This window comes from Macaca nemestrina, chromosome 17 (genome assembly GCF_043159975.1).
Source record: "Macaca nemestrina isolate mMacNem1 chromosome 17, mMacNem.hap1, whole genome shotgun sequence".
Lineage (NCBI taxonomy): Eukaryota > Metazoa > Chordata > Mammalia > Primates > Cercopithecidae > Macaca > Macaca nemestrina.
In genome coordinates this window covers 1,682,039-1,704,971 of record NC_092141.1, presented here as the reverse complement: position 1 = coordinate 1,704,971, position 22,933 = coordinate 1,682,039, and the positions used below count along the sequence as shown (strand labels likewise).

At 47.9% G+C, this 22,933-nt stretch overlaps 1 protein-coding gene across 2 annotated transcripts in view; it reads left to right on the top strand.

Annotated features, from left to right (window-relative positions):
* LOC105471621 (CRK proto-oncogene, adaptor protein) overlaps positions 1-22,703 on the top strand; it is a 34,794-nt gene extending 12,091 nt beyond the window's left edge. The window contains exons 2-3 of one of the 2 annotated variants that reach the window (XM_011724203.3): positions 5,868-6,233; positions 19,919-22,703. In XM_011724203.3, the coding sequence (XP_011722505.1) occupies positions 5,868-6,233; positions 19,919-19,926 (374 nt within the window). In that variant the 3' untranslated portion in view covers positions 19,927-22,703. Of the gene's footprint in view, positions 1-5,867; positions 6,404-19,918 lie in introns of both variants that reach the window. The other variant, XM_011724193.3, reaches the window with a different exon arrangement.
* The last annotated feature ends 230 nt before the right edge of the window (positions 22,704-22,933 follow it).

Below are 22,933 nucleotides of genomic sequence, written 5' to 3'. Positions count from 1 at the left end.
AGCCTGGGCAACAGAACGAGACTCCATCTAAAAAACAAAAAAAAAGGCTGGGCGTGGTGACTCACACCTGTAATCCCAGCACTTTGGGAGGCTGAGGCGGGCGGATCATGAAGTCAGGAGATTAAGACCATGCTGGCTAACATGGTGAAACCCCGTCTCTGCTAAAAATACAAAAAATTAGCCGGGCATGGTGGTGGGCACCTATAGTCCCAGCTACTCGGGAGGCTGAGACAGGAGAATGGAGTGAACCTGGGAGGCGGAGCTTGCAGTGAGCCACGATCGCGCCACTGCACTGCAGCCTGGGCAACAGAGTGAGACTCCATCTCAAAAAAAAAAAGTAAAAATTAAAAAATATATATTAGGTGGGTGTTGGTGGGTGGTTTGTACCTATAGCCCCAGCTGTTTGGGAAGCTGAGACTGTAGAATTGCTTGAGCCCAGAAAGTGGAGGGTGCGGCCAGGCGCAGTGGCTCACGCCTGTAATCCTAACATTTTAGGAGGCCAAGGTTGGTGGGATCACCTGAGGTCAGGAGTTTGAGACCAGCCTTGCCAACATGGTGAAACCTCATCTCTACTAAAAATACAAAAAATTACTGGGGTGTGGTGGCGGGCGCCTGTAGTCCCAGTTACTCGGGAGGCTGAGGCAGGAGAATCACTTGAACCCAGGATGGGGAGGTTGCAGTGAGCCAAGATCGTACCACTGCACTCCAGCCTGGGCAACAGAGCAAGAGTCTATCTCAAAAAAAAAAAAAAAAAAAAAAAAAGGCCGGGTGCGGTGGCTCACGCCTGTAATTCCAGCACTTTGGGAGGCCCAGGCGGGCGGATCACGAGGTCAGGAGATTGAGACCATCCTGGCAAACATGGTGAAACCCCCTCTCTACTAAAATACAAAGAAAATAAGCTGGACGTGGTGGCGGGTGCCTGTAGTCCCAGCTGCTCGGGAGGCTAAGGCAGGAGAATGGCGTGAGCCCGGGAGGTAGAGCTTGCAGTGAGCCAAGATTGTGCCACTGCACTCCAGCCTGGGCAACAGAGCAAGAGTCCGTCTCAAAAAAAAGCCAGGCTCAGTGGCTCACGCTTGTAATTCCAGCACTTTGGGAGGCCAAGGCAGGCGGATCACGAGATCAGGAGATTGAGACCATCCTGGCAAACATGGTGAAACCCCGTCTCTACTAAAATACAAAAAAGATTAGCCGGGCATGGTGGTGGGCACGTATAGTTCCAGCTGCTCAGGAGGCTGAGGCAGGCGAATGGTGTGAACCCGGGAGGTGGAGCTTGCAGTGAGCCGAGATCACGCCACTGCACTCCAGCCTGGGCGACAGAGCGAGACTCTGTCTCAAAAAAAAAAAAAAGGTTGCAGTGAACTGCGATTGTGCCACTGCATGCCAGCCTCCTAGACAGCAGAGTGAGGCCCTGTCACATACCAGGCTCGGTGGCTCACGCCTGTCATCCCAGCACTTTTGGAGGCTGAGGCCGTCAGAACACTTGAGGTCAGGAGTTCGAGACCAGCCTGGTGGTGGAACTGTGTCTCAACTGAAATTACAAAAATTAGCCAGGCGTGGTGGCACACACCTGTAATCCCAGCTACTTGGGGGGCTGAGGCAGGAGAATCGCTTGAACTCAGAAGGTGGAGGTTGCAGTGAGCGGACATCCAGCCACTGCACTCCAACCTGGATGACAGAGCAAGACTCCGTCTTCAAAAATAAAGAGACCCTTTCACACACAAAAAAAATCCCAACAATAAGCAAATAATTAAAATTAATAATAGGCTGGATGCAGTGGCTCACATCTGTAATCTCAATACTTTGGGAGGCCAAGGTGCGCAGATTGCTTGAGCCCAGGAGTTCAAGACCAGCCTGGGCAACACAGCAAAACCCCATCTCTACAAAAAATACAAAAACTAGCCAGGTGTGGTGGTGTGCGCCTATAATCCCAGTTGCTCAGGAGGCTGAGGTGGGAGGATCACTAGAGCCTGGGAAGTGGAGGCTGCAGTGAGCCGAGATTGTTCTCAGGAGATCAAGACCTGCCTGGGCGACATGGCAAAACACCATTATTTAAAAAAATAGGCCGGGCGTGGTGGCTTACGCTTGTAATCCCAGCACTTGGGGAGGCAGAGGCAGGTGGATGTCTGGAGCTCAGGAGTTCAAGACCAGCCTGGGCAACATGGTGAAACCCTATGTCTACAAAAAATACAAAAATTAACTGGGCGTGGTAATGCATACCTGTAGTCCCAGCGACTCCGGAGGCTGAGGTGAAAGAATGGCTTGAGCCCAGGAAGTGGAGATTTCAGTGAGCCAAGATCATGCCACTGCACTCCAGCCTGGGCGACAGAGCCAGACCCTATCTCAGAAAACAAAAACAAAACCGCAGCCTGGGCAGTAAAGCAAGACACTGTCTCTATTAAAAAATTTGGGCCGGGCGCGGTGGCTCAAGCCTGTAATCCCAGCACTTTGGGAGGCCGAGACGGGCGGATCACGAGGTCAGGAGATCGAGACCATCCTGGCCAACACGGTGAAACCCCGTCTCTACTAAAAAATACAGAAAAAAAACTAGCCGGGCGAGGTGGCGGGCGCCTGTAGTCCCAGCTACTCGGGAGGCTGAGGCAGGAGAATGGCGTGAACCCGGGAGGCGGAGCTTGCAGTGAGCTGAGATCCGGCCACTGCACTCCAGCCTGGGGGGCAGAGCGAGACTCCGTCTCAAAAAAAAAAAAAAAAAAAAAATTGAAAATCAGCTGGGTGAAGGGCCGGGCACAGTGGCTCACGCCTTTGAGAGGCCTAGGTGGATGGATCACGAGGTCAGGAGTTGCAGACCAGCCTGGCCAAGATGGCAAAATCCCGTCTCTACTAAAGATACAAAATACAAAAATTAGCCAGGTGTGGTGGCGTGGGCCTGTAGTCCCAGCTACTTGGGAGGCTGAGGCAGGAGAGTTGCTTGAATCCAGGAGGCTGAAGTTGCAGTGAGCCAAGATTGTGCCACTGCACTCCAGCCTGGGCGACAGTGTGACTCCATCTCAAAAAAAAAAAAAATCATCTGGGTGCAATGCCATCTGCACCTTTAGTTCCAGCTACTTAGAAGGCTGAGGTGGGAGAATGTCTTGAGCCTAGGAGTTTAAGACTGTGGTGAGCTATGATCACACCACTGCACTCCAGCTTGGACAACAGAGGTAGACCCTGTCTAAAAAGAAATAACAAAAACACATACTCAGGAGACTAAGGTGAGAGGATCGCTGGGCCCAGCAGTTTGAGACCAGCCTGGGCCACATAGCGGGGAGACTTCTGTCTCAAAAAACAAAGCCTGGGCCAGGCGTGGTGGCTCACACCTGTAATGCTACCACTTTGGGAGGCCAAGGCAGATGGATTACTTGAGCTCAGGAATTCAAGACTGGCTTGGGCAACGTGGCGAAATCCCTTCTCTACAAAAAATGAGTTGGGCATGGTGATGCGTGCTTGTAGTCCCAGCTACTCCAGAGGCTGAGGTAAGAGGATGGCTTCAGCCTAGGAGGTAGAGATTGTAGTGAGCTAAGATCACGCCACTGCACTCCCGCCTGGGTGACAGAGCCAGACCACCTGGTCGCAAGATGACCGCAAAGCCAAAAACACAAAACTCGTTTTGATTTTTTTTTTGAGACAAAGTCTTGCTTTGTTGCCCAGGCCGGAATGCAGTGGCACGATCACGACTCACTGGAGCCTTGACCTGCTCTCAGGCGATTCTCTCACCTCAGCTTCTCCAGTAGCTGGGACTAACAGGCATGCACCACCTTGCCTGGCTAATATTTTCTTGTTTTTTTAAGAGATGGGATCTCACTTTATTGCCCAGGCTAGTCTTGAACTACTGGCCTCAAGCAGTCCTCCTGCCTTGGCCTCCCAAAGTGCTGGGATTACAGACGGAAACCACTGTGCCCAGTCATTTTTTTTTTTTTCACACTTACTTAGTTTTTCTTTTTTTAAGAGTCAATGTCTTGCTCTGTCATCCAGGCTGGAGTGCTTTGGCGCGATCATGGCTCACTGTACTCACAAACTCCTGGGCTCAAGCGATCTGTCACCTTAGCTTCCCGAGTAACTACAACTGCAGGCGTGCACCACTAGGCCCAGCTAATTTTTTTTTTTTTTTTTTCTTTGAGACGGAGTCTCGTTCTTTTGCCCAGACTGGAGTGCGGTGGCACGATCTCGGCTCACTGCAAGCTCCACCTCCCGGGTTCACGCCATTGTCCTGCCTCAGCCTCCCGTGTAGCTGGGACTACAGGCGCCCGCCACTGCGCCTGGCTAATTTTTTGTATTTTTAGTAGAGATGGGGTTTCACCGTGTTAGCCAGGATGGTCTCTATCTCCAGACCTCATGATCCGCCCGCCTTGGCCTCCTAGAGTGCTGGGATTATAGGCGTGAGCCACTGTGCTCGGCCAACCCAGCTAATTTTTAATAATTTTTGTAGTGATGAAGTCTTGGCTGTGTTGAAAGTCTTCGCTGGTCTGAAAATCCTGGATTCAAGCGATCCTCCCACCTCAGCCTCCTAAAGTTCTAGGATTAAGGTGTGAGGCACCAGGTCCAACAAAATTCATTTTGTTTTATTTTTGTTTGACACAGAGTCTTGCTTCACTGTCCAGGCTGGAGTGCATTGGCATGATCATGGCTCACTGTAGCCTTGACCTCCCAGGCTCAAGCCATCCTCCTACCTGAGTGTCCCGAGTAGCTGGGACTACAGAAGTGTGCCACTATGCCCAGCTAATTTTTTAAATTTTTTGCAGTGACAACCATGTTGCCAGGCTGGTCTTGAACTCCTGAGCTCCGGGGATCCGCCTGCCTCAGCTTCCCTAAGTGCTTGAGCCTGGAAGGTCAAGGCTGCAGTGAGCTGTGATCGTGCCACTGCACTCCAGCTTGAGCGGCACAGTGAGACTGTCTCAACAACAACAAAAACCATAACAATAAAGAGACAGTTTTTTTTATTCGGAATTATACATTCTAGATGTGGAGGGGAAAAATGTATGAGCTCAGTGCAGACACTAAGCTCTCTCCACCCTCTGGAACATCAGCAGGGACCCATGGAAAATGAGAGCTTGCTACATTTCCTGAGATTGAAAAATAGATGCAGGCCGGGCACTGGCTCACGCCTGTAATCTCAGCACTTTGGAAGGCTGAGGTGGATGGATTACCTGAGATCAGGACTGGCCAACATGGTGAAACCCCATCTCTACTAAAAATACAAAAAAAAAAAAAAAAAAAGCTGGGTGTGGTGACGGGAGTCTGGAATCCCAGCTGTTCGGGAGGCTGAGACAGGAGCTTCGCTTGAACCTGGGAGGCGGAGGTTGCAGTGAGCTGAGATCGCGCCCCTGCACTCCAGCCTGGGCGACAGAGTGAGACTTGGTCTCAGAAAAAGAGGCGACAGAACCTTGAGGCGTACACTGCTCTGTAAATAGGGCAGCGACAGAATGTGTTTGGAGGATGCGCTGAAAGCCGCTCTGTCTTTGATTCAAGTATGAGAGTGCGTCCTGACTAGCCTAGTCTCTTGGCCTTCTGATCCTTCCCTGGGGCCCTAGTGATGGGCATCTTTCTTCCCAGGGGATAGTTCAGCTTCCAAATGTGATGTCGGTATGCTGTGAAGAGAAGGGTTATTTTTTCTAGAGTTTTTTTTTTTCTGGTTAAATCTTGACTAAATGTATATGGGGCGTGAAATCTCCATTTCGGCCAGACACAGTGGTGACCTCCTATAGCCCCAGCTACTCAGGAGTTTGTGGCGAGAGGATCACTTGAACCCTGGAGGTCAAGACCAGCCTGGGTAATACAGTGAGATCCCAATTCTAAAAAAAAATAAAATAAAATCTGTATTTAATTTCCAGTATAGTACATCATTAAATAACAGCCTGCTCTGTTTTTTCCAGGGGTGAGCCCCTCCAGACTCCGAATAGGAGATCAAGAGTTTGATTCATTGCCTGCTTTACTGGAATTCTACAAAATACACTATTTGGACACTACAACGTTGATAGAACCGGTTTCCAGATCCAGGCAGGGTAGTGGAGTGATTCTCAGGCAGGAGGAGGCGGAGTATGTGCGAGCCCTCTTTGACTTTAATGGGAATGATGAGGAAGATCTTCCCTTTAAGAAAGGAGACATCTTGAGAATCCGGGACAAGCCTGAAGAGCAGTGGTGGAATGCGGAGGACAGCGAAGGCAAGAGAGGGATGATTCCAGTCCCTTACGTCGAGAAGTATAGACCTGCCTCCGCCTCAGTATCGGCTCTGATTGGAGGTAACCAGGAGGGTTCCCACCCACAGCCACTGGGTGGGCCGGAGCCTGGGCCCTATGCCCAACCCAGCGTCAACACTCCGCTCCCTAACCTCCAGAATGGGCCCATATATGCCAGGGTTATCCAGAAGCGAGTCCCCAATGCCTACGACAAGACAGCCTTGGCTTTGGAGGTACATAACGTGCACAATGTAGAAAGAAGAGATCTGCTGCAGGGTCTCCTCTCGGTCCTCTTAGAGCTTTGTAGCAATGCTGACTACAGCAGCATTGGGATGTTGTAGATGGCAAAGCTGCTAAGCACTGATTTTGGCATTTAATGTTGGGTTTTCTCTTTTTCATAGAAAACCTGTTTGGGAATGAGTAAGCTTAAAACTGTATAACTGAATGTTCTTAATTGATCTACTAAACACACTTGGACTGCTTTAATAACACCACCTGAATTCACAGGAATTCACCTCAAATGTTTTTCCTCATCCACATCCTCATCTGTTTTCTTGCTTTCTGTTTGTTGTTGTCTAAAAGAAGGTGGGTTCAGATGGATTTGAGTGTAATAAGTGGTCTCTATCAAAGCACTTAAATGGAATTTTCCCGCAGAAACTTGTTTTTGCTTCAGGGGACGTGAAGTTCCTTACCACTAATTGTGTTCATTGAGTAAGAATCCGGGAGGAAGCAGGCATGGTAGAGGTGTGAAGAGACTCACACCCAGAAGTCCTCATTCCGAGGAGTGGCAGGTGCACGGGTCTTTCTAAATCATTTAAGAAGCCAGTTCTTCCTCAGGAGTTAATTTTTGCCTTAACTGGTGAAATACCTTCGGTAGCCCACTTCCTTCTGGCCAGCCATTACATGGTGTTAATTCCTTTATTCCTTTGTTTCTCAGTCACACCTTTATCTCCTTCCTTCCTTCTTCCTTCCTTCCTTTCTCCGTTCCTTTCTTTTCAGAAGAGCTGATGGTTCAGTGTAAAAGCTAGTACAGACTGGGCACAGTGGCTCACACTTGTAATCCTAGTGCTCTGGGAGGCTGAGGCAGGAGGACCACTTGAGACCAGGTGTTCAAGACCAGTCTGGGAAATGTAGTGAGACCTCAGCTTTTTAAACAAAAAGTGGGGAAAAAAAAAAAAACGGCCAGGCGTGGTGGCATGCACCTGCAGTCCTGGCTTGAATGAGAAACGGAATGTGTGTTGTCAGGGTTATCACTGCCTCTTGTTCTCATTCTTTGTTTGGAGGAAAATAGATTTCTACCCTCAGGTCTTCCTGTGAGGTGAGATGAGATGACGGTAACATCTGGCATGGTGCTGTGTGTATGATGGATCTGACTCTTTTTTATTTTCTTGTTTTTTCCTCTCTCTTTTTTATTTTTTCTGGCCTTACTGAGTCACTAGGTGTAACTCTTGATATTTATTCCAGACTTTGTTAGCACTGGGTTGAAGTAAGTATGAAAACATGGATCAAACGCCGGGCGTGTTGGCTCGTACCTGTAATCCCAGCACCTTATGAGGCGGAGGTGGACAGATCAGTTGAGCTCAGGAGTTGGAGACCGGCCTAGGCAGCATGGCAAAATGCCATCTCTACAAAAAATTAGCCAGGCCTAGTGGCACATGCCCGTGGTCCTAGCTACTCGGGAGGCTGAGGAGAGAGGATCACCTGAGCCTGAAAGGTCTTGGCTACAGTGAGCTGAGATGATGACACTGCCCTCCAGCCTGGGTGACAGAGTGAGACTCTGTCTCAAAAAAAGAAAAACCATGGAACAAGCCAGCTGACCCAGGAGAAACCAGTTATCACATGAATTTTGCTTCTATTTGCATTTCCCTTCTCAAAGAGATTTTATCATGCCTGCCTTAATTAGAGGCTTTACTGCTCAAAAAAATGGTTGAGCTTTTCTACCTGCTGTGAAACACAAATCTTATAAATAAAGATTTGAGTAGAAAACTGGTTTATGATTTTAGTAAGTTTTTCTTTTTGATTTGGGTATTGGGTTTTTTTGGATTTTTTTTTTTCTCTTTGAGACGAAATCTCGCTCCATCGCATGGGCTGGAGTATAGTGGCATGATCTCGGCTCAGTGCAATCTCCGCTTCCCAGGTTCAAGCGATTCCCTTGCCTCAGTCTCCTGAGTAGCTGGGATTACAAGCACACACCACCATGCCCGAATAATTTTTGTAGTTTTAGTAGAGACAGGATTTCACCATGTTGGCCAGGCTGGTCTCGAACTCCTGACCTCAGGTGATTCAACCACCTTGGCCTCCCAAAGTGGTGGGATTACAGGTGTGAGCTGTTGTGCCTGGCCAATTTTTAGAAATGTTTTTATGTTGAGCTAAAACGTATGTACTGTGTGTGATCACTGCTTATCAAGGGGATGGGGAGCTTAGCTTCAGGCATTATCAGTTGAGCTAGAGATCTTTTGTGACTCACACCAGAGCCAGGGTAAGGCCTGTCTCCCTTTTCCACCTATGCCAGTTTCAGTCCGTTGCTGATGCAGGTGAATCGTTAAGGCTGAATTGTCCTCATTTGTTTCCATCAATTTGAAAGACTGTTGATGGGCCCTAGATATACTACCTGTTACTTAGATCAGGGGTCTGCAAACCTTTTCTGTGAAGGTTTTTGAGGGCCTTAAATTCTGTGTCCCCACTCTGCCATTGTAGCAAGAAAGAAATCATAGATAAAACAACAAATGAGGCCGGGCGCGGTGGCTCAAGCCTGTAATCCCAGCACTTTGGGAGGCCGAGACGGGCGGATCACGAGGTCAGGAGTTCGAGACCATCCTGGCTAACACGGTGAAACCCCGTCTCTACTAAAAAATACAAAAAACTAGCCGGGCAAGGTGGCGGGCGCCTGTAGTCCCGGCTACTCGGGAGGCTGAGGCAGGAGAATGGCGTAAAAACCCGGGAGGCAGAGCTTGCAGTGAGCTGAGATCCGGCTACTGCACTCCAGCCTGGGCGACACAGCGAGACTCCGTCTCAAAAAAAAAAAAAAACAAAAAAAAACAACAAATCAACAAATGAGCTTGCTATGTTCCAATAAAGCTACAAAAACAACAGGCGGATGTTTGGCCAGGTGCTGTGACTTACACCTGTAATTCCAGCACTTTCAGAGGCTGAGGTGGGAGGCTTGCTTGAGTCCAGGTGTTTGTAATCAGTCTGGGCAACATGGTGAGACCCAGTCTCCACAAAAAAATTTTTTAAAAAATTAGGTGATCTAAAAACAAAAAACAAAAACAAAACATACATGCCAGGCGCGGTGGCTCACGCCTGTAATCCTAGCATTTTGGGAGGCCGAGGTGGGTGGATCACCTGAGATCAGGAGTTTAAGACCAGCCTGACTGGTATGATGAAACCCTGTCTCTACTAAATATACAAAAATTAGCGGGGCATGGTGGTGGGTGCCTGTAATGCCAGCTACTTAGGAGGCTAAGACAGGAGAATAACTTGAGCCTGGGAGGCAGAGATTGCAGTGAGCCGAGATGGTGCCGTAGCACTTCAGCCTGGGCAACAAGAGCGAAACTCCGTCTCAAAAAAAAAAAAAAAAAAAAAAAAAAGCCATGCATGGTGGTGTGCACCTGTGGTCTCAGCTGCTTGGGAGGCTGAGGTAGGAAATTGCTTGAGCCCAGGAGGTTGGAAGACAAGGCGCATGTACTGCCTCTCTCTCCTTGCTTTTCCATTGTGTTGTGTATATGAATTTGTGTGTGCGTCCTGCCCCGAGCTCACTGAAAGCAAGTCTGGATGAAAGGAATGTTTGCAGTCATTGATGTGCTTCTGGTTGGTAGTAGGGACCTAGAAAAGCGGTCACCTGGGTTTGCACCAGCAAAGAAAATCAGAGTTCTGTGATGTCCCCTGTACAGTGAATTCCAAAAATGAAAACCATTTGGGTTCTGGTTTTATTCTTATTATCTCTGGAACTCACTGATCAGCTCGGTAATCTTTTGTTCCTGCACTAATTCTAGATCTGACTGCACCAGGATCATGATTAGCCTTGAACACTACATAGAATTAGGGAATGACCAGTGTTCGTTACGTTCCTTGGGAGCAAAGAAACTGGAGTAACCACGTTGAGTCTTCTTTACCAGTGACTCCATGATACAGCTGGAGTTGCTTCCTCAAAAAGGAAAGACAGAAGGATGCTTGTTATATTTTAGTCAACTTTTCTAGGTGTTTTGTGGATTGTGGTTCTTTAGGATATAGCCTTAAGTCCACCATTCTACTTGATAGTAAAATCTATGTTTAAATACCTCAATGTTACATTCTTTGTTCTTTCTTTTCTTTTTTCTTTTTTTTTTTTTTTTTGAGACAGTCTCGCTCTGTCGCCCAGGCTGGAGTGCAGTGGCGTGATCTCGGCTCACTGCAAGCTCCACCTCCTGGGTTCATGCCATTCTCCTGCCTCAGCCTCCCCAGTAACTGGGACTACAGGCGCCCGCCACCACACCCGGCTAATTTTTTTTGTATTTTTAGTAGAGACAGGGTTTCACTGTGTTAGCCAGGATGGTCTCTATCTCCTGACCTCATGGTCCGCCCGCCTTGGCCTCTCAAAGTGCTGGGATTACAGGCGTGAGCCACCGTGCCTGGCCTTCTTTCAGACTTCTAAGGGATAAATTAGTAGGGATTTGTATGAGGCAAGATGTTATTGGGGAAAGGAATTATGTGTAAATTAGACCTTTGGACCATATCAGAACTATTTTTAATGTATAGATTCTCTTTTTTTTTTTTTTTTTTTTTTTTTTTTTTTGAGACGGAGTCTCACTCTGTCACCTAGGCTGGAGTACAGTTGCACAGTCTCGGCTCACTGCAACCTCCGCCTCCCGGGTTCACGCCATTCTCCTGCGTCAGCCTCCCAAGTAGCTGGGATTACACGAGACCGCTACCACGCCTGGCTAATTTTTTGTATTTTTAGTAGAGACGGGGTTTTACCGTGTTAGCCAGGATGGTATCAATCTCCTGACCTCGTGATCCGCCCACCTTGGCCTCCCAAAGTGTTGGGATTACAGGCATGAGCCACCGCACCTGGCCCTTTTTTTTTTTTAGATGTAGGCTCCCTCTTGTCACCCAGGCTGGAGTGCAGTGGCTCAATCTCAGCTCACTGCAACCTCCGCCTCCCAGCTTCAAGCAATTTTCCTGCCTCAACCTCCCGAGTAGCTGGGATTTACAGGTGCACGCCACCGCGTCCGTCTAATTTTTTTTTTTTTTTTTTGAGACGGAGTCTCGCTCTGTCGCCCAGGCTGGAGTGCAGTGGCCGGATCTCAGCTCACTGCAAGCTCCGCCTCCTGGGTTCACGCCATTCTCCTGCCTCAGCCTCCCGAGTAGCTGGGACTACAGGCGCCCACCACCTCGCCCGGCTAGTTTTTTGTATTTTTTAGTAGAGACGGGGTTTCACTGTGTTAGCCAGGATGGTCTCGATCTTCTGACCTCGTGATCCACCCGTTTCGGCCTCCCAAAGTGCTGGGACTACAGGCTTGAGCCACTGCGCCCGGCCATAATTTTTTTGTATTTTTAGTAGAGATGGGGTTTCATCATGTTGGCCAGGCTGGTCTCCAACTCTTGACCTCGGGTGAGCTGCCCACGTCGGCCCTCAAAAGTGCTGGGATTACAGGTGTGAGCCACCGTGCCCGGCCAGATTCTCTTGGTTCTACCCTACAGAGGAAAACCACATCAAAATCCAAATTTTTTTTACACCAGGTATGGTGGCATGTGCTATAGTCCCAGCTACTTGGGAGACTGAGGGCAGAGGAACCCTTGAGCCCAGAGTTTTTTTTTTCTTTTTGAGACAGTGTATTGCTCGGTCACCCAGGCTGGAGAGCAGTGGCACAATTCTGGCTCATTGCAAACTCCGTCTCCCGGATCCTTGTGCCTCAGGCTCCTGAGGACCTGGGATTATAGGTGCCCACCACCATGCTCAGCTAATTTTTGTATTTTTAGTGGCGACCAGGTTTCACCATACTGGACAGGCTGGTCTGCAACTCCTGACCTCAAGTTATTCGCCCAACTCGGCCTCCCAAAGTACTGGGATTACAGGCATGAGCTTCCTTGCCCAGCTGAGCCCAGGAGTTTGAGGCTTTGCCCAGCAATGCAGTGAAACTCTGTCTCTCTTTAAAAAAAAAAAAAAAAGAGGCCAGACGCAGTGGCTCACCTATAATCCCAGTGCTTTGGGAGGCCAAGCAGGAGGAGGATTGCTTGAAGCCAAGAGTTCAAGATCAGCTCAGACTCCAAAGCAAGACCCCATTTCTACAAAATTAAAAGTACAAAATTAGCCAGGTACAATGGCACGTGCCTGTAGTCCCAACTACTTGGGAGGCTGAGATAGGGGAATCACAAGCCCAGGAGTTTGGGGCTACAGTGAGCTACACAACTGGGCACCCTCGCTTAGAGCAAAGCCTGATCTCAAAAAAAAAAGAAAGAAAGAAAAAACAACCAAAAAGAAAAATCTTTTCTTTACAGTTGATTAGGTTCTTGGCAGAGAGATTCAAATATAGGGGGATGAGATAATGGCTATGCCATAACTGAAATGAATCTTTTTTTGTTTTTGTTTCTGTTTTTTGAGAAAGAGTTTTGCACTTGTTGCCCAGGCTGGAGTGTAAAGGCACTGGGTTCAAGTGATTCTCCTGCCTCAGCCTCCCGAGTAGCTGGGATTATGGTCGTGTGCCCCCACGCCTGGCTAATTTTGTATTTTTCACAGAGATGGGATTTCAAAATGTTGGTCATGCTGGTCTTGAATTCCTGACCTCAGGAGTTCACCCACCTCGACCTCCCAAAGTGCTGGGATTACAGGTGTGAACCACTGCACCTGGCCTGATTCTGATTTTTAAATGGATAAAGAATAAAATTTGTAAGCAATCAGTTGGGCTAATTAACCTGACCAAAATGGCCTTGAAGTAAAAATACCTCAAGGAAGACCTTACTAAAATTAAATAACCCTTTGTGTTTTTTGGGGCCTTTCTCCTGAAATGTTGAAAGCACATGAAAATTCTCCTGAGGTCCCAAAGGCACTATGGTGATATTTAGAGACCAGGGCTTCCTGTGGCGCCAGACGCTGCCTTAGGCTGTTTTTTTTTTGTTTGTTTTGTTTTTTTTTTTTGAGACGGAGTCTCGCTCTGTTGCCCAGGCTGGAGTGCAATGGCGCAATCTCGGCTCACTGCAAGCTCCGCCTCCCGGGTTCATGCCATTCTCCTGCCTCAGCCTCCTGAGTAGCTGGGACTGCAGATGCCCGCCACCGCGCCTGGCTAATTTTTTGTATTTTTAGTAGAGATGGGGTTTCACCGTGGTCTCGATCTCCTGACCTCGTGATCCGCCCGCCTTGGCCTCCCAAAGTGCTGGGATTACAGGCTTGAGCCACCGCGCCCGGCCTGCCTTAGGTCTTTAACAGTTTAGAGGAAGGGATGGCTGCCGACTCTGGCTGGAGGAGGGCAGAGGAAGAATGCCGGAAGGATTTGGGTATTCTAAGAACCACCATGGTGAAACCCCATCTCTACTAAAAATGCAAAAATTAGCTGGGTGTGGTGAGGTGCCTGTAGTCCCAGCTTACTCGGGAGGCTGAGGCAGGAGAATCACTTGAATCCTGGAGGTGGAGCCAACATAGTGCCACTGCACTCCATCCTGGGTGACAGGAGCAAAAACTCCGTTACAAAAAAAAAAAATCCTGAAAAGATCTGGAGCCGGGCGGGTACCTGTAGTTCCAGCTACTCGGGAAGCTGAGGCAAGAGAATGGCGTGAACCTGGGAGGCGGAGCTTGCAGTGAGCAGAGATTGCGCCACTGCACTCCAGCCTGGGCGACAGAGCCAGACTAGGTCTCAAAAAAAAAAAAAAAAAGAGAAAAGAAAAGATCTGAAGGCACATCAGCAGGCTTTGCCCCACATTTTGAGAAATTGGTGTCGTTCTGTGTTAACAGCAAGGGGTGGGACTGGTCCACTTTTGAACCTACCCTTCACTTCTTAGAGCTCTGTGGGATGTGATTTGAGACCACACTTTAGATGCTTAAGAATAAAGACAACATAGGCTGGGCGTGGTGGCTCATGCCTGTAATCCTAGCACTTTGGGAGGCTGAGGTGGGTGGATTACGAGGTCAGGAGTTCGAGACCAGCCTGCTCAGCATGGTGAAACCCCGTCTCTACTAAAAATACAAAAAAAAAAAAAAAATTAGCTGGGCGCGATGGTGCGCACTTGTCGTACCAGCTACTTGGGAGGCTGAGGCAGGAGAATTGCTTGAACCCGGCAGGTGAAGGTTGCAGTGAGCCAAGATTGCGCCACTGCACTCCAGCCTGGGTGACTGAGTGAGAGTCTGTCTCAGAAAAAGAATGAAGACAATATAACATTGAGGTATGTATGTATGTATATATGTATTTATATATTTATTTTGAGACAGAGTTTCGCTCTTGTTGCCCAGCCTGGAGTGCAATGGCACGATCTTGGCTCACCGCAGCCTCCGCCTCCCAGGTTCAAGCGATCCTCCTGCCTCAGCCTCGCGAGTAGCTGGGATTAGAGGCATGTGCCACCACGCCTGGCTAATGTTGTATTTTTAGTAGGGATGGGGTTTCTCCATGTTGGTCAGGCTGGTCTCAAACTCCCGACCTCAGGTGATCCGCCCACCTTGGCCTCCAAAAGTGCTGGGATTCCAGGCGTGAGCCACCGCGCCCGGTCAACACTGAGGTATTTAAACAGATTTTGCTTTCAAATAGAATAGTGTACTTAAGGCTATATCCTAAAGAGCCACCTTCCACAAAATCTCAGGGATCCAGTTTGATGAGTTTACATCCATGTGTGCCTGTGTGACAGCCATCCAGGCAAAAGAACGTTTCCAGTGCTCCAGACGCTCCCTCATGGGCCTGTGTTTTCTTTTTGAGACGGAGTCTTACTCTGTCGCCCAAGCTGGAGTGCAATGGCGTGATCTTGGCTCACTGCAACCTCTGCCTCCTGGGTTCCAGCGATTCTCCTGCCTCAGCCTCCCTAGTAGCTGGGATTACAGGCATGAGCCATCATGCCTGGCCAATTTTTGTATTTTTAGTAGAGATAGAGTTTCACCACGTTGGCCAGGCTGGTCTCGAACTCCTGTCCTCAAGTGATGTGCCTGTGTCAGCCTCCGAAAGTGTTGGGATTACAGGTATGAGCCACCGTGCCTGGCCTCCTGTGTTTGTTTCCAATATGAGTAAAATAACGAATTCAGATATAGCAGATATTGGGGATGTTAGTGGAGAAGACGGGCCTTAAGTTATCAGACCATATTCTTTTTTTTTTCTTTTGGGATGGTGTCTCACTCTGTTGCCCAGGCTGGAGTGCAGTGGTGGGATCTCGGCTCACTGCAAGCTCCACTTCCCGGGTTCACGCCATTCTGCTACCTCAGCCTCCCGAGTAGCTGGGACTACAGGTGCCCACCACCATGCCTGGCTAATTTTTTTGTATGTTTAGTAGAGATGGAGTTTCACTGTTAACCAGGATGGTCTCAATCTCCTGACCTCGTGATCTGCCCACCTCAGCCTCCCAAAATGCTGGGATTACAGGCGTGAGCCACCGTGCCCAGCCAAGATGCTTCTCCTTTTTTTGGAGACAGAATCTTGCTCTCTCCACCAGGGTGGGGTGCAGTGGTGCACTCAGCTCACTACAGTCTCAAACTCCCAGGCTTAAGGGGTCCTCCTGCCTCAGTCTCCTGAGTAACTGGAACTACAGTTGCACACCATGATGCCTTACTAATTTTTTTTTTTTTTTTTTTTTTTTTTTTTTTCAAGAGACACAGTCTTGCTATTGTTGCCTAGCCTGGCTGGGCTGGGGCATGTCAGAACCCTTTTTTTTTTTTAAGAGAGTTTTGCTGTGTCGCCCTGGCTGGAGTGCAGTGGTACTATCTTGGCTCACTGCAATCTCTACCTCCCGGGCTCAAGCAGTCCTCCCATGTCAGCCTCTTGAGTAGCTGGGACTACAGGTGCACACCACTATGCCTGGCTCATTTATTTATTTATTTTATTTTTTGAGACAGAGTGTAGCTCTGTTGTCCAGGCTGGAGTGCAGTGACACAGTCTCGGCTCACTGCAACCTCTGCTTCCTGGGTTCAAGCTGTTCTCTGCCTCAGCCTCCCAAGGAGTTGGGAGTATAGGCGCACGCCACCATGTCTGGCTAATTTTTGCATTTTAGTAGAGATGGGGTTTCACCAATTTGGCCAGGCTGGTCTCGAACTCCTGACCTCGTGATTCACCCACCTCGACCTCCCACAGTGCTGGGATCACAGGCGTGAGCCACCGCGCCCGGCCCAGATGTGAGAAACTTTGAATTCTGAAGTTGCTGGCAGGCCAGGTGCGGTGAGAGCCCTGGTGGTAGCAGCCTGTGAGGATTGTTATCTGTGTGGAAGGATAGCGCACCATCATCCCTTCCTCTCCTTCCTTCACACGTGTGCTCAGCCTTCATCTTCATGACACAGGCAGATTTAGCTGCTTGGTTTTTTCTGTTTTTGCAGAAAGGGTCTTGTTGCCCAGGCTAGAGGGCAGCCTCGACCTCCCAGGAGGCTCAAGTGACCTTCTACCTCAGCCTCCCAAGTAACTGGGACCACAGGCGCACACCAGCGCGCTTGGCTTTTTAACATTTTTGTAGAGACAAGGTCTCCCTCTTTTGCCAGGGCTGCTCTCAAAATCCTGGGCTCAAGCCATCCCCCCGTCTCAGCTTCCCACAGTGCTGGGATTACAGGCATGAGCCACCGCACCCAGCCCACTGCTATTTTTTCTCAACCTCTGTATCTTATGTGTCTCTCTATCCCCTTCTTTCTGTCCCTCATTTTCTCAGCTTCCTATGACCCATACAATGACTTGAGGCCTCTGTGATTTTTAGAGAGGTCTTTAGGAGGCAGCAGAGGGGCCAGGAGGCCAGCTGTCCATCTGTAAATGAGGCCCTGCGGCTGGACCTCCGTGGGCTTTGGTCAATAGATGGCCTGCGGACGTTTTTAGGGAACCCAGTACAACCCCAGGAGCATGATTTGAAAGTTCCTGATACTGTATAAAATGCATACATGGTGCGGAGGCTCATGCCTGGCATTAGCTGGGCATGGTGGTGTGCACCTGTAGTCGCAGCTACTCGGGAGGCTAAGGTGGGAGGATCCCCTGAGCCCGAGAGTTACAGGCTGCAGTGAGCCATGATGGTGTCACTGCACTCCAGCCTAAGTGACAGAGTGAGACCTTGTCTAAAAAATAAAAGATAAAAAGCATAAATGGGTTTTGGATCCGGATAGCTCTGGGCTCAAATTCCCAGCTCTGTCACTAACTGCCGCCTCTGTGGCACGTGTATCACGCCATTTCTCTAAACTGCCGTCTTTCGATTTGTAAAATGAAAGCAGTTCCTGTATTGCAGGATGATTATGAGGATTGGAAAATACATTATATTTTAATGTAATATAAAGTTATAAAATATAAAATGCCCTCTGCTGTATAATAATTCAGTAAATAGTAGTTGGTTTAATAAAACCAAATGAGCCGGGCGCGGTGGCTCAAGCCTGTAATCCCAGCACTTTGGGAGGCCGAGATGGGCGGATCATGAGGTCAGGAGATCGAGACCATCCTGGCTAACACGGTGAAACCCCGTCTCTACTAAGAAACACAAAAAAAAAATAGCCGGGCGAGGTGTCGGGCGCCTGTAGTCCCAGCTACTCGGGAGGCTGAGGCCGGAGAATGGCGTGAACCCGGGAGGCGGAGCTTGCAGTGAGCTGAGATCCGGCCACTGCACTCCAGCCTGGGCGACAGAGCGAGAGACTCCGTCTCAAAAAATAAAAAAAAAATAAAACCAAATGAACAGAGTATGCCCAGAATTCAAATATTGATACTTAAAGGATGGTCATAAAACTCTTTAGTCCAGTGGCATGGCATCTGAGGCTGTATTTCACCATTCAGCATTTTGCCATGGGGTGAATCCATTCATCAGACTGACCTCTGAAGTTTCATAGCAGGATAGAAATATATCATAGATTGTTAAAACTTTATATTTCGGCCGGGTACAGTGGCTCACGCCTGTAATCCCAGCACTTTGGGAGGCCAAGGTGGGCGGCTCACGAGGTCAGGAGATCAAGAGCATCTTGGCTAACAAGGTGAAACCCATCTTTACTAAAAATATTTAAAAAATAGCATCCAGGTGTGGTCGCGGGCACCTGTAGTCCCAGCTGCTTGGGAGGCTGAGGCAGAAGAATGGCGTGAACCTAGGAGGCGGAGCTTGTAGTGAGCTGAGATCCCGCCACTGCACTCCAGCCTGGGTGACAGAGCGAGACTCTGTCTCAAAAAAGAAACAAAAAAACAACTTTATATTTCATTTTGCAACGAGACATTTCGTAAATACATGCTGAAATACAGGGGGTTTTTTGTTTTTGTTTTTTGAGGCAGGGTCTGGCTCTATTGCCCAGGCTGGAATGGAGTGGTGTGATCTCAGCTCACTGCAACCTCTGCCTCCTGGGCTCAAGCAATCCTCCCACCTCAGCCTCCGGAGTAGCTGGGACTGTGAGCGGCCACCACCACACCCAGCTAATGTTTGTATTTTTTGTAGAGATGGGTTTCACCATGTTACTCAGGCTGGTCTCAAACTCTGAGCTGAAGCAATCCATCCACCTGCGTCAGGCTCACCAAGTGCTGGGATTGCAGGCGTGAGCCACTGTGCCCAGCCATAGTTGGTTTTTTTGGCCCCTCACTGGGTAATGATCAGGTAATCAGCAGCATTGAGGGAGCAGCAAGGTCTGTCGAATGGTGGGACTGGGGGGCTGGGCAGGCAGTGGCTTGTCAAGTAGAGCTTGCTTAATGAGGTGGGGGTTTTCTGAGAGCTCATTGGATTTGGAGTTTGGGCCTCTACCTGCCCCTACGGGAAAAGGCTTGCCTTGGTCAGGAGGTGATGGGAACACTTGATTTTCTAGGACCAAGTGACCTGTGCTTGCCATGATCAGTTTCTGCTGTGCAAGCGGTAATAGACCAGGACATGTGTGCGAGTGGGCTGGGGGACTGTGCTGCTGCCGGACGCTAAAGATGGGAGAAGGTGGCCGGGCACCGTGGCTCACGCCTGTAATCCCAGCACTTTGGGAGGCCAAGGCGGGTGGATCACGAGGTCAGGAGTTCAAAACCAGCCTGGCCAAAATGGTGAAACTCCATCTCTACTAAAAATACAAAAATTAGCTGGGCATAGTGGCGGGCACCTGTAGTCCCAGCTACTCTGGAGGCTGAGGCAGGAGAATTGCTTGAACCTGGGAGGCAGAGGTTGCATTGAGCTGAGATCATGCCATTGCACTCCAGCCTGGGCAAGAGAGCAAGACTCCATCTCAAAAAAAAAGAAAAAACACAAAAAAAGAGGGGAGAAGGTTGCTTCTCCTCGGACAGGGTCTGCGGAGCAGGTAGAAAGCCGAGGGTAGTGAGTACAAAGAAAGGGAATACTAGCTCACTCACTGAAGTTGGGATTGCTTGTTCAGAGACACTTGAGATTTCCAATAATTACCACTTTTCTTTTTTAATCAAAAAGTATCATTATCTGGGATCCTTTTTTACTTTCTGTATTCTCTATTTTTCTGCACTGCTAAAAACACTTCTTCCTTCTGCCTGCATTAACCACAAGGAATCAGTCTGGTGGCTGGGGCTGGGGAGGCAGCAAGGGGCCATTTCTGTCACATCCCTAGAGCAATCACATGGGCAGGGTGTGCTGACCAGAGAACGGAGTTGTGCAGCTGCATTCCTAACTGGAAATAAAGTGCTCTCCTTATTCTCCTCCTGCAGGTCGGTGAGCTGGTAAAGGTTACGAAGATTAATGTGAGTGGTCAGTGGGAAGGGGAGTGTAATGGCAAACGAGGTCACTTCCCATTCACACATGTCCGTCTGCTGGATCAACAGAATCCCGATGAGGACTTCAGCTGAGTATAGCTCAACAGTTTTGCTGACAGATGGGAACAATCTTTTTTTTTTTTCCAGCTGCCATCTATACAGTTTTCTTACAGATGTCAAAAGCAGTCTAGTTTATATAAGCATTCTGTTACCTGTGATCTTTTTTTAGACTGAACTACTCCATTCCTAGTCTTCTGTACCATATTCAGGGTACGAACTGGAGGGCTCGTGTGTTAGCTTCTGAAATTGGCAATTGGAGGAGGTAGTGGCCGTGCCTGTGTGTATCAGAAGGGATAGGTATCTTGCCTCCTTTCTCTCAGGCAATGCAAATCACCCTGTGGAAAACCGATGGACAGGAAGGAGTATTACACACTGCTTACCCTGATTTATTCAGTGGTTTTGTTTTCATTCTGGAACCATACTATCAAATGGCGACAGACTGTTCCCTTCCACCCCCGGGAAGTAATGCACTGTGTGAATAGTATCAAGCAGGACTGCTTTCATTGTATGGAGCATGACCAGCATATGACTCATTCTGACATTTCAGATCCTAAGAATTCTAAGAACACTACTAGAAGCATTTGTTCCTTCCTAGTCGATGCTTCATACTTCTTCTTGGGATTCTTTTAGCCCTTGACATTCTTGTCCCCCAAACCTGTAAGTAGGTTAATTCCTAGGATAAGTGTGTATTTTCATTCCAGGTGAGAAGCAGAATGTACCGAGCACTTTATTCAGTGCATAGCTTTAAGCCAGTGTTGGATTCACTAAGTGGACAGCCAGTCTCCCAGCTCTCTGCCTTCCCCTAAAGGGTCATAGTAGGTCACCCTTCTACAGCAGTTAACTAGAGTCCTAACTGATGGGATCCAGCAGGGCCATTTCTCCTGAAGGCCAGTATCCTATTAGGAGACTCTTGGAATTCTTAGGTTCTACTCAGAGTGGAAGGACCAATCACCTCTAATATTCTGTGGAAGGTTTTGGGGCCAAATTCTGCCCTCTGCATTCTGTGCAACTTGTATAAAAGTCAAGTTAGTATTACATGAGTTTGGGGTAGGGTTAGTGCTTTGAAAAATGTTGAACTGGCTGGGCGGTAGCTCACGCCTGTAATCCCAGCACTTTGGGAGGCCGAGGCGGGTGGATCACGAGGTCAGGAGTTCGAGACCAGCCTGGCCAACATGGTGAATCCCTATCTCTACTAAAGATACAAAAAATTAGCTGGGCGTGGTGGTGCGCGCCTGTAATCCCAGCTACTTGGGAGGCTGAGGCAGGAGAATTGCTTGAACCTGGGAGGTGGAGGTTGCAGTGAGCCGAGATAGCACCACTGCACTCCAGCCTGGGTGATAGGGCGAGACTCTGTCTCAAAAAAAAAAAAAAAAATGTTGAACCAATCCTGAATTACTGATGTATTATTCATTTCTCATGAGGAGAGTAATGCTGTTGAAGTACATTACATTATAAACTGCCTTCACTTTTGGCTCTTTTTATGTTCAGGTTTAGTTTACCAATCGATTTAAGTATGGAATGATTTATATGGGGTCAGGTGCTCCAAAAAATAGACTTATGAGACCAAAAATGATCTAGGCTATTTAGACTACAGCATGAGACTTCCAAGTTAGTTCCCAGTCTATAAAGGCACTTACCGGTCTGTGGTGTGGTATGACCAGTAGAAACACCTTCTAGTTTGCTTTGGACCTCATTTTGGAAAAATAATCTACCTTTCTAATTGTTCTGCATAGGTTAATATGATCAATTTGCATTCTTTGAACCTATACCAGATTGTGGTATCTGAGTGACTGGCACATTGCCTAACACACAGTGTGCACGTATTTGTCTGAGTGAATGAGGAGACTGAGAAACTGGTGACGTGGCACAGGGAAGCCAGCTGGCCCGGGATTCCATACATGACCACAAGCAGACTAATGAGTTGACGCTAATTTAATGTATTTTTACCTCACACTAAGGTCATGCTTGATAAAGACATTAAACTCAACTTGGAAAAGATTAGCACAGTGCTGTGCACAGAGTGGGTGCTCAGTAGTGTTGAATGAACAGGTTTGTAATCCTAGATGTAATTCCATCTGACTGCTTTGTTAAATTTTCAGTTAGAACATAGATACTGTAAAATCCAGATACACATTAAATCTTGTTTTCCTGAAAGATGGCATCTAAAATATTTGTAGAAAAACCTTGTCGCAAATGATCTGAATGTTCCTATTTTCTTTTCCTTTGACTTTGATATTGGCTTGTAATGTCTCTTTTCATCATATGTAATATCAGTGGAACATGCAGCGCTACTCAAGTCCTAAGGATTCCTCAGTGATCGGTGGTCCAGAGCCGTTCCATGAACCGCTGGCCTGGATTTGGCTGTTGGGTGTGGCAGTTAATGCACCTCAAGAAATCAAAGGATGTCTTATGTCTTCCCAAAAAAAGCAAATGCTGAAATCCTATTGGCAAAGTAAACTGAAATTGGCTGCTATATTTTATATAATCATTTCTGCAAATCCCGTTTTTGGAATACTAATATTTGACATGGTTAATTCTTATTAATTTGTTGGAATTGTTTATTGTTAATAATGCAAATAGATAATTTTTAATTATCCACAAGTAACATTTCACTATTAATGGTTTGAAATAGGTGATAAGCAAACCAATTTGAAATAAAATATAAACATGTGCCATTGTATTATAACACTATACACTTTCTTGACAGTTAAATTTTAAAAAACTGTGTTTCGTAGCATGTATTGTATGTGTTTATAGTTTACATAGCAAATAAACATATGGCCAAATGTTTGGCTTGCTGATGTTTTGGAAAAAGGAATCTTTGAATATTTTTCACAAAAGAGCTGAATCTTTTTTTTTTTTTTGAGACGGAGTCTCGCTCTGTTGCCCAAGCTGGAGTGCAGTGGTGCG